The following is an 11,864-nucleotide window of genomic DNA, read 5'->3' as shown; positions in this document are numbered from 1 at the left end:
CTTCTTCTTCTTCTTCTTCTTCTTCTTCTTCTTCTTCTTCTTCTTTACCTTCCTGGGCACTCTGGCGATGTCGGTTTTCCAACCTTAATCAACGACCTCGGGGGCGCCTATTCAGTACGTAGCCCTAAAGGGCTGATTGACGGGGTGGTCTTACTTAGTTGGGATCTATAAAAACTGCACCAGTACATTATACGGGTCTATTCACTACTGGAATTCGAATCATTGATACACATATCCTTTGTTCGTGTGCAGGACGTGTTAAGTCTTGAAAAATAACGTAACCACCCATGTGTTGAAGTAACCCTCACCATGTTCATCATGTTTCTCATGTCCATCGAACGCTGCAAAAAGACTTGAAAATTGCAATATCGGTGATATCCATAAGAGATTCGTCAAGGGCGTGAAAGCAGAAAGTGGGAAAGATAGAAATCAAATAAACAACATGGTCTCATAAGTCATGAAAAGCGTAGAAATCATGATGGCTCGAAACAAAACAACACTAGTAAGAGATCCGCGCTGCCTCATGAGCCCCATAAGGATTTCCATCACGATAAATCGGGGTATTGTCACTCCGAGATTCGGTCATCGAAGGCGCATATTCAATCTCATCAGGCCAGCGATGACGGCGCGAAGGTGCCCCATGGCTACGAGCGCGACGACGCTCGCGCTTAGCAGCACGTTGAACACATTCCTCCTGGAAATGTGTATTTTCTTTGCGCTTCTCCATAACCTCCTTCCATTCACTATAGGCACCCTTGATACCGAGGGCAGCGAGACCGATACTCACGGCGTCCTTGGTATTAGCTTTCATGCGGCGTTTGCGAGCCTCCTCGGGCGTAATCTCTCCCTCTTTCAACTGTTCCATCCGCTCTTTCCTCTTTTCCATACTACCGTAGACATTGTGCGCAGCGTGGATGGTGGCCACGCTGGCCAGACCTCCCGTCAGCAGCATGTCCCGCTTCAACTTCTTGCGTTGCTTCTTTTCATCAGAACTGTCACCTAAGTCAGAATCACTTTCGGAGCTCGACCCGTGGCCGCGGTCCTTAGAACCGGCACCTGGTTCACCGCGCGAAGCGCTGGTGGGTGCATATGGGGGTGGATTTCTTCTGTCCAATGAACGGTATCGACCTACATCTCTCGAGCCTTTGCCCCGTCTCGAGTCCCTGTTGTAATAATCGCTGTCCGCATCTGAATCCGAATGATCGTCGTCTCGATGTCCCCGGCGATGACGCCGCTCTCGGTCGTCCCGATGCTCCCGATGCTCCCGATGATGATCCTTACGACTGTCTCTGCTGTCGCGGCGACGGTCTTCTTCTTCTCCAAGTCCCAGGGCTGCCATACCCTTGCTGAGGTACTCTGAAACGCTCTTGCTGCGCTTGTGGGAGCCACGCTCGTCCTCGTCACTGCCGCGGGAATCGCTACGGCCGCGAGGCCGAGAACGAGATTTGGAGTATCGATCAAATATTTCCTTTCCGGCAGCGGCGATAGTTCCAGTGGCAGCGAGGTTCTTAAGGCCACTGCCACCTGAAGAGCGACCACCGTCTCGGCCACGAGATCGTGAGCGTGAACCGCCACCCATGAAGTGGCTGGCAGCCAGACCTGCAAGTGTAGACTCGACAACATGACGTGTTCCGTGCTTGCTGGGATCTTTATCGACAAGACCATCTGTGCCACCGGCAGTCACAGCAGCAGTGAGGACGCGCTTTCCTTTCCTGCCGGTCCATTCGCCGGGCTCTTTGCGCTGTTTGAAAGCCTCAACTGCGCCGGCTGTCAAGGCCGCACGAGCTGCCTGTACGATACGCTGCTCGCTCTTATCACGTTTGCTGCCACCATCGCGTTTGCTGCCGCCGCGATGACGGCTGCGACTGCGCGAATCTGACGATGATCTGGAATATGATCTATGGCGACGGTGGGACTGGGAACGGCCGCGACCACGGTCATCGCGGCTGGCCGAAGCAGCGGCACCCCCGAGGCCTAGGGCACCTAGGGCTTGCTCGCTGAACGACTTGCGACGTCTGTTGCGGGGTGGAGAGCGGCTTGGAGAAGAATCCGAATCGTATCTGGGGCGACGGGAACCTGAGAGATATTAGAAACAATTTTAACCATATCAGCGCTTTATCACTCACGTTTATCCTCGTAGTGTCTTGAGCGACGAGGTCCGGAGCTTCGGTAGGCAGCATCGTTGTGTGGATCGTAACCGCTGACGGAGGAGGCACGGCGCACATTTTCGTAAACAGGTCGCCGCGGCCGTCGAGAGGCATACGAACGCTCGTAGGCATAGTCTGAGCCTGGTGGATATTCGCGCTGTACTTCCTCGATCGAGTCGTTGCTGGGACGGGGTGCATATGAGTCTCGCTCGTGTCTTCGATAATGGCCACGAGGGTCATCATACGGATCAGCGTAACTGGCGGGGCGTGTATAGCGGTCGCGCGGCTCGCGATAACGGCGGTCCTCGTAGTACGCCATGGTTGAGGCAAAAGTGAGGGGGAGACAAATTGAAAGATGAAAGGTCGAGGGGTGTGAGCTGCTACCGTTCACTGGGAGAATGTGTGGGATGAAAAAAATAAGTTCGTGATCAGATATGTATGGCGGGGCTAGGGGTGGCGTGACGTCGATGTGGATTCAGATCAGATGGAGCGAAGGGTTTGGGGCTGAGAGACTTGGCAGTGGCTGAGAGAGATAGTATTCATGGAGGTGATACATAGGAGAAAGGTATAAAGTTCAACAAAAGAACGATTCTTTTACAGATAGTATATATACCTGCAAATCAAGGATTGCGGCAATGACGTACAAAAGAAGACTGAAGGCATGTTTCAACAGCGGATATACCCCGTCGAATGGGGATCTGGACCGATGTCGTGTATCAGATATCAGATATTGCTCCGACGTCATCCTGCATCTTAGCCCTGGAGTTGGGGATTTTTCAACGGCCCAGCCCTATACTATACACAAATGCAGAGAATTCGATCATTTCTGAGTGTTTTACATTTACATTTTTATGCCCAGAAGATATACAGATATACAAAATGTATACAAAATGCAATATCAAAATATTGATTAAGATTTTATGGAACGTAAACAATGGTTCCACGGGTCGCCTTCGGGGGTTCCCAGTGACTTAAGATCCAACCAACACGATGCTCTGGATGTCGTTGGGTGCAGAACTGGTTGCACACAATTTTTCATGGGAATCCCTGAAGGGAAGCTGGACAGTATTTGGCTCTCCTAGAACACATCGCCACAAATTTCAACCATCACACATAACACGAGAATCACATGATACACGAGGGATATAAAACAGGAAAATAATAAAGACACATAGTAACACGTATGATAGGCCTAGACGTCTCGATATTTTGAGACGTGCAGTCATGCAGATGAACGCTGAGATATGAAACACAAAAATAAAAAAACACATGTTGAGAAGCCAGAATAGACAGTCAGAAAAAAAGGACTAGAATGACAGAACCGAATCACACCGCACAGCAGTGGCCAGGAACAAGGGACCGACAGAAGAAGAAAGTCATATAATAAACAGCAAATAAAGTGGACGGTCGGGGAAAATCAGACTGCATCGCCCTAGGGCGCTTGTGGAGCAGGTCCTGGAGGAGGCCGTACAACTGCCTCCACGGGTTGACTGATATTGCGCTGGTGGGAAGCGGAAGCGTATGCCGAGCCGGGACGAGCCATCGCCCACCGAGCATCAGTCTCCGGCTCCGAAGTGGAGCGCATCTCATCCGAGTGGGTGCGGTGAGTCCGAATGTGCTGTTTCATATTGTCTTTCCTCGTAAAGGCCTTATTACAGATCGGACAGTGCACACTCTTTTCGCCAGTGTGCTTCTTGCCGTGGCGTGCAGCGTGGCCCGAAGTCGTAAACGTTGAAGAACACCCATGGCTCGCAGCGTAGGGGCACGGGTACTTGTTCTTTCGCCCTGTGCCGCGTGTCGCTCCAGTCTGAGAAGAAGCCGTCTCTGATGTGCTCGAACGAGTCTCAGGTGGCGTTCGAGGAGCTGCTGGTCCACGAGAAGGGAATTGGTATGGTTCCCGTCGCGGATCCTGCCGGGCATACGGGTGATAAGCTGATCGTTGACTGGTGAAGTAATCGTAAGCCGAGCCGTCAGACGACCCGGGTGAAACGGGCTGGACGACCTCAGTCACCGCGTCCGGGTGGTGCCTCGTCCCTCGTGGTGATGTTGCTGGAGATTCGGATGAAGCTTGGGGACGGGTGTGCTGTGGGTCGCTGGCGGGTGGGGGTAGTCGTTCTGAATGATGTGGATAGTGTGATGGTGATGTGTGAGTCCGACTAAATCGGGGAGCGGACCGAACCGCAAAAGATGGGTTGTCATCATTATTTAGAATGGACACAATACCCGTCCTACAGCTGGACATCTCCTCAAGGCCCCGATGTGCGGTCACCGGGGCTGGAAAACTATACTAAAAGGCAGAATCCAAGTTAGTTCAAACTGTTGGTAACCGGCTCAGCCGGGCTCTGGGTACTCGGAAGAACTCGAGAGATCACCGATCTGAGACAAAAGGAGAAAGGGGAGGAGGGTGTTGAAGAAGAGAAAGAACATCTCGCTCATTTCTTGCCCCCCGGAGGACACGACAAACGCACCAGCGGCTCTCGAAAGATGTTTGTCCTCTGTGTCGTGTAACACGTCGACAACATTAGACCCTAAATCGGCACTCGCCTGTAGATCTGAACGGAGGCCCGATGACGCGAGCTTGTGCCGGGCTCCGTGGTTTTTTTTTTTTGAGGCCCGGAGGTGACGAAGAAGTATCTCAAAGGTTGTCGAATGCTGGAGATACTCGGCAGCGATAGGGTAAGGCGAGGTCTGACAAATCTCCTTTCCTCACAGTGGAATATGTTCCGCTCAGGTCGTCTTGTTGTTTCCTTTTTTCTTCCTTTCTAATTTTGCAATTGGATGTGGGGAACACAATCCTCAACGGCAGTTGCAAACTGGCCTGGGGATGTTGCAGAAAGTCGAAGTTCAACGCCGGTTGTCTAACCGTGCAAAGTAACAGTTCTTCCAAAGATGTGCTAGGCCGTCTGGGAATATGTCGAAACGAAATGCGCTCTGCGCGTGACCGTGATAGAAGTCGAAGTTGAATATGCGAACCTGGATACGAGATAAGATGGGAGGGGCCCCGGGGAGTTAACGGGATGAGATAGAGAGATCAAAATTTGAGGTAAGTAATCAAGGAATATAGATCGAGAAGTAGAGAGAAGAGAAGAAATTGACGAGTAGCCATGGCCATTAACTAAATATACTAAAAAGAGCGAAAGAAGCCAAGCTCCAGGGTCTGTCGAGGCTCCCCAGAGGATACACTTCCATACCGAGCACGCTATTTAGTTCGGTGGAGAAATTAAAAAGAAATAGGATAAAAAAAAAAAAAAAAGAAAAGAAATATATTAGACCCAAAATAACCCAAAATAACACAAAATAGCACAAAATACAATACAAGACCCCTAATCCACCCTGTGCAGACCCGTTTTCTTCTCCGTTTCTTCCGGCCCGCCCGCGACTCCAGTGGTCTGTGACTTTTTTTTTTCTTTTTTCTTCTATCTCATTCTTTGGACTACTTTGAATCCTTTTACGGAGTCCTTTATTCTCAAATATATTAGGTGTATGAGTTGGAAGTGTTAACTCCGACTGGGTTGTCATCCAGCCTAGGGTTTCGGCTGGGCCAAGCGAAAACAGGAAAAGATCCACCATATCGGCAGAACTGCGGGCAATCATGAGACCATTGGACCCTGAGCAAGTTGAGCAAGTTTACTGGTTTTGGTTTTGTTTACTCCGTACGAATACACCATTGAAATGGCAATTTATTTATGGATTTTAGGGATTTGAATCTAAAAAGACCAGGGATGGACAAGCTTTTAGCCCTGTCCACATTATCCCCGATGCAATGTACGTACTCATACTCCGTACTTCGCACTTGAAATCATGTTCTTACTTCTCATAAGATGCCCCTACCTGGGGAAATTCAAAAACATACGTAAGTGATGATGTTAGTACCTTGGCCTGTTTGGGAACTCACCTCCGGCTTGGAGATTCTAGAGCGGGTATTGGCTTCAATTTGGGAATACGTAGGTTGATTGGTGGAGTTGTTTCTTAGTTTCTTAGTTTCCTAGTTTCTTACGAATGAGAGCTCTGTTTTAGGCAATTTTATTCTTTATTTCATTACTGCAGGGCGATCTCGCCTTACGGTGAAAATAGGAAAAAAAAAAAAAAAAACACAAAAACACAAAAACACAAAAAAAGATAAGACACAAAAATGGGCCCTGGGAATCTAAGGCTTTAACGCTTTGATAATCTATTTGCCCTTCACTATAACGTGGCGCCCTTGTCGGACTTTTTGTTTTCTGAAAAGAGTACTCTGCACCGACATTTTCTTTATTTTCTCCGACATTCATCTGGATAATCGTTTTCCCCTGAATATCACGTGTACGATAGATCGTACAATATATCTGCTGTCTATAATGGATGGATGCAGAAGAATTGTCTCCGCGTTTCGAGTGAAGATAACCTAATTAACTTAATCTGATCATCAGTCACTATCTGCGTCAATATTCCAAAAGATTTACATCCGTAGGGCCAAGGGGGTTGAAGGAGATTGGCCCGTGCAAAGATTCGTATTCGCGTCTATCCGCCCCGCTCCGAGAATCCATTCGCGGGGACTCGCCAGGGCTGACTGTCCCTCCCCGTTGGGGGCACACGTACTCTCTAACGTACTGTGAAACCAGACTTCTTTCTAGGAGAGATAAGATCTATTATCTTTCCAGAGACTGGCCTTAACTACATTGTGAATCAACCATGTATCAACCATGTACCCTATGGGTCATATGTATGTCAGAATTGCGTTTTTCTTTCTCCTCGCTTCTCTCTCCCGCAAATGCCACGCGTGGCACCGTCGATCAAGCCAAGCTTCACTCTTCCCGATCTGTTGGAATTAATCTTTGAAAGATGTCGTATAAACTTTGAGGGCTGAGGACGCGGACCGTTTAGGGCTTTCCCAGCCGACCGTTGATTTGCCTATACTCGATCTTAGACGGGGCATACGTATGCAGCCTACGTATATCTACGGTAAACGTATATCCACGGTAGCTCGGGTTGTCTAGTCCGGCTCCATCAAATACGCTTTGCTTGTCTGGACTAAGGATTTAGTGTTCGAATCAGTCCCCTTACTCGTCATTTGGAGCTTACGCCACAAGCTTGATTCGTCAGGACCCAGTATTCGTCGCTTTATTTTTACGTTCCTGGACGGACCCTGTTTTCTTTTTCTTTTTCTTTTTCCCTTATTTTCCCTTAGTTTGCACTAGGATGCAGGGCCTCGTGGCACGCTTACTACGATGAGACTAGTTAGGTGTTAACCAGTAGCATAGCTTCGCTATCATCACCGTTCCTGCTTAGCGGCATGGATACCCTAATTTACTACTGCACCCGCCACTTTTTAGCCCACGCGGCTTCTTCTATGCTTACGTGTTTCAATAGGGAGTACGAAGTATAGCGGCGTAACTTTTTAATTTTTAATTTGTTAACTTGGATTTATTTGAATTTCCTGCAATTTCTTTGATTTATTATAGACCTCACAATCTCTCCGACACCGGTCGGAGATTTTACTTCCGATACCCGACTTGAAAAAAAAGACCAGTTTGATCTCCACTGAGTTCCACCATCCTTTTCCCATCTTCGAATCAGAAAACGAACGTCAGCATTCAGCCACAGTCCCATCAAACTGCTGCCTGATTTCCAGAAGACATACGGATAGAATACGTAAGTATATAGGTTAATGCTCATAAATGACCGTAAATGACCGGAATTTATGCTTAACTCCATAGAGACGATCCGGCAGATGATTTCCCATCTACCAGCGTGGAGACCTTCGCTTCCACACTAAGGTCCCCTTGTGGCTCGTGTTCGGATACTTTCGCGCTATTGATCTTTTGATCTATTTCTAGGGTTCGGGGCGACTACCATCCCTGGATAATTATGGAACTGTACTAAGTTAATTTATATAGTATTTTAGTGTGCCTTGAAATGCTTCTTGGGTTTCCATGGACCCCTGCTGACAAAGCGGACGAAAATGCAGGCCCCGGGCCGACCTCGGGAGCTATCATATGTTACTGTGGACTCGTTATGGGTCATTTTGGCTTATAACCGACCTAATAACTAACTATGTTGTACAATTCTCCATGAACAGCTCCCCTGCAACGGTCTGAGCGCGTGCGTACATCTTACATCCACAGGAATCGCAGTCTAGGCTACAGTCAAACATTAGCCTCCAGGAATTTACTCCCTAATGACTATTGACTGATCTCGGTAAAACGGCTGTTCTTGTCAAATGCCCCTATAGTGAAGAGACCTTTTTTTTTACAAACATATTATCAATATCTTGAAGAATTAAATATCAGGTTAACATCAAGTTAACGAAGAATATACAACATGTACAACATAGTTACAAACCAGGAACGATTCACAAGAACTCGCGTGGTGTCCGTCATCTCTCAACGATTCCCCTCTTCCCCATTTATCTAAGTTTACGTTCCCACCTTGCCGGAGAGTTCGCGCGTCCAATTGTATCTAGCGGATTGCTGTAATCTCTGACGCTTGACGCTCGTACTAGTAAAAAGGAAAAACGCAATAGTCCACCTTCCCAAAATAAACTCGCTATTGATGTCGCGCCACGCGGAAGGGGCATAAAAGCAACCTCCATTATCATGCGCCACCTTCCAATAAGGGTTCGGCCGGAAGTGGTTCTCGAAGGTGGAGAGAGGGTATAGAAAAATGGAGTGCTGACGAGGGTGTACAACGTACTCTAATCTAAGTTCGCTAGGCGGTGATAGGTGGCTCAGACATGGACCAGGTAGTGAGTGGCTCAGACAAGGCGCAATCTGTACTTGGGCACTTGAACATGGTCCATGCATGACAAGGGCTTTCGTACAGTACAGAGAGATTCGAGTTTGATACTGAGATTAATTTACCTTTATTTTTGCTTATTTTTCGCACCCATCAACTCCCAAAATACTCCGTATCCATCAAGCCTATAGCCATATTAGCTAGCGTATCTGCTGTGAATCAGAGTGCGTAAGCAGAAACGTCATGTTGGTGGGCTATTCATGCTCCATGTTGGTGTTGCGTGCACGTTGGATGCCAAGTAAAAGGGAAATTACTTCAAACACTGATGGTTTAGCCCCTGCATATTTGGGTGGGGAGTGAGAAGCGATATGGCGGCTACCCAAAGATGTGTTGGGAGGTCCCGGAGACTTTTTTTCGGGATTTCACCGAGCGGAGAGGGAAGAATACGTGGAGGGGTTCGTATTGTTACTTCTCTTCATTATAGAGAGTGTTTCATGGGGATTCCCAATATCGTTTCTTCCAAGCCTAGCTTATGATCCTAAACAACACATATCTTCAGATAGGAGGAAGATTTTGAACTTCGTTCCATTGCTAAGGCTTTAGATAACGTCTATAACGGCTGGACCGTTGAATCATTGTGTTTAAGTATTGTAAATCAATATGATTATCGCTAACTAGTGTGTCGGTATCGATACAGCTACCGGGGGCCATTTGCAAAGACCCTTAAGTTACACTAGAGACTAGGCTGCATATCATACACGTTATTGGCTTTGAAAGGCTGATAAGGTGAGAGATCCAGGTGGTTAGAAGCTAATGGCGTCGGTTCTTAGTCCGAGGAATACCATCCCCCCGCGACATCGGCTCTTGCCTCGTGATGCCCATTTCCCACTCTATAGTCTTGATGGCAGATTATCAACAAGCAGTATCCATATAAAGAACTGAACTTCTTCAAATCAAGGCTAGCTATCTCCCTTGTATACGCTTGGAAAACAATGGCGAACTCATGCTAACATTCATTCATCAATCTTGTCAGACTCTTGAAAGACGAATTTTCACGCACAGTCCTTTATTCCCTCTCCGAATCATGCAGTACCTCGATATCTCTTTATAACCGCCTATCTGGGTTCCGGGTGACATATCATGCGGTCAGCTAAAGCTGATCATTCAGCCCGCCTCTGCCTCTACTCCTCTTTGTGTTCCCCTTTATCATCTCACCCGAGAAGGAAGCAAGTCCACCATGTTCTCCGGGGCTGAACCTAGTGCACATGTCATCCATCTTTGAAATGGAAGCGATGCTTCCAGGTGCGATACACAGGCACCAGCGCCCGGGTCCTGCGTGTGACGAGTGGCCACGCCGAAGCCTGCGCTGCAACATACATCAAACATAATGCGGGGTTTGTCAAGAGGTAGGGACTGTGTGTAAGGTGACACAGCCGCTTGAGGACGGGAAAAGTGTCACCTGGAGGTCTAGTAGAATGCGCGCGTACATCTAGAGGCTATACCGATTAGTTTTTTCTTTTTGGCGCAATAGGAATAAGGAGGCTTACATGGCTCTCCGAGTAGCAATAGGTTTCGCAACATCGGGATCGGGGAGTATACTCCACTGGCTGTGTGTGCCAACGGTGATGATTTCTATGCTAGAGCTCGAGGCATTGGGGTCCCTGCCTCAGTTGACTTTGCGTTCTTACGGACCCGTCTTATCGCGTGATGTTTTAAACTATAGACACAACCAGCCACAACCAATCCGCCGAGTAGCATGATGTAGGGGGGGAAAATAAGCCTTAAATCCAATTCAAGACAGTGAATGCAAAACATGACGAGATATATACATAAAAACAAAAAAGAAATGATGGTTTTAGAGGAACCCTCGACTTTGGCGTTATTAGCACCACACTCTAGCCAACTGAGTTATGAAACAAGCCATAGTCATTGATCCCATTTTGCCCTTATCAGGGAAGTCCAAAAAGCCCAGATTAGGGCGAAATATATACCAAGGTAGTTATATCGGAAGCATTTAAGTTGGAAATATGTTAGAAATAGAGCCTAGTTATTTCAATTCATAAGAAAGATCAACATACACAAACAGACAAAAACTTTAACGAAACAGAAAATCTATTATCAAATAACTTAATACCAAAATAATGTTCAGAGCATGGCCCCGCCCTTGAGAGGCCGATATTTGTAGTAGAACGTCTTGTCTTGGTCTCTAATTGGTCGACAATGCTCCTATAGTCTCTGAGATAGAATAGGCGCAGTACAGTAGGGCTCAGCATCAGTAGTATCAAGCAAGAAATCCAACTGAGGCAGCACAACACTCAGCCTTTCAGCTTCCATCTGGAACATATTCTCACGGGTCAGGTTGGCATGCTGAAAACCAGTGTCGATCCTGCAAGATGACCCCATCTATATACAGGGACACTAAGTCAGAATCAACTTTTGCCTCTCTAGCAGCTTCATAGGCTATGCGATATGCTATAGCTTTGACAAATCCCTAGGATCTTAGTAAAATCACGCGATCATAATTCTCCCCATGGTGAACTCCTGAAATACTGTCTATTACCCCGCGAAGCTCATCAAGTTTTCCTCGTTTGTGCCTTGCTAGAAAGGACGATGGGTCCTTTGCAGGCTGCATTTTGTATCGATTCAGGAGAAGCTCCGATGTCAATCCTAATATTGAATTTCGTTAGCACATGAAGTAAAATGATATGAAAGAAGAAAAAAAAGGTCCCATACTAATACTCAGCACTAGGGTATCTCCCTCTACGATTAAAATTCCAATCGTTTCCAACATCGACTCGATAGTATGATTGTTCTCAAACAAACCCTGCGCTCCACATCGCTCTGGGAGAGTAAAAAGACAGACTTAAGATGTTTTGTACAAAACAGCCTTGAAAATAGCCCCAATTGCATGTTGGGACGGGTATGTCAGATTCGAGCGTTCAAAGTACTGAATGCTCTTCTGGACACAGGCTTCAAAAACGGAGATATGGGCCAATGCATGCA

General features: G+C 47.3%; 3 protein-coding genes across 3 annotated transcripts; all 3 read right to left on the bottom strand.

Moving 5' to 3' along the window:
- Nucleotides 1–499: 499 nt before the first annotated feature.
- Nucleotides 500–2,466, bottom strand: PEX2_091000 (uncharacterized protein; the record flags this gene model as incomplete). Its single annotated transcript, XM_016746370.1, has 2 exons — nt 500–2,076; nt 2,127–2,466. The coding sequence occupies 2 exons, from the start codon at nt 2,464–2,466 to the stop codon at nt 500–502; spliced, it is 1,917 nt and encodes a 638-aa protein (XP_016597159.1).
- A 1,113-nt stretch (nt 2,467–3,579) lies between these two features.
- Nucleotides 3,580–4,583, bottom strand: PEX2_090990 (C2H2-type zinc finger protein; the record flags this gene model as incomplete). Its single annotated transcript, XM_016746369.1, has 2 exons — nt 3,580–4,429; nt 4,498–4,583. 2 exons carry the CDS (start codon nt 4,581–4,583, stop codon nt 3,580–3,582), a joined length of 936 nt encoding a protein of 311 aa, XP_016597158.1.
- A 6,347-nt stretch (nt 4,584–10,930) lies between these two features.
- PEX2_090980 (uncharacterized protein) lies at nt 10,931–11,134 on the bottom strand (the record flags this gene model as incomplete). The annotated part of the gene is made up of 1 exon (XM_016746368.1): nt 10,931–11,134. The coding sequence occupies one exon, from the start codon at nt 11,132–11,134 to the stop codon at nt 10,931–10,933; it is 204 nt and encodes a 67-aa protein (XP_016597157.1).
- Between the last annotated feature and the right edge of the window lie 730 nt (nt 11,135–11,864).

This window comes from Penicillium expansum (assembly GCF_000769745.1).
Source record: "Penicillium expansum strain MD-8 chromosome Unknown contig309, whole genome shotgun sequence".
Classification (NCBI taxonomy): Eukaryota; Fungi; Ascomycota; class Eurotiomycetes; order Eurotiales; family Aspergillaceae; genus Penicillium; species Penicillium expansum.
The sequence above is the reverse complement of the archived record's forward strand: the minus strand, read 5'-3'. Positions and strand labels throughout refer to the sequence as shown.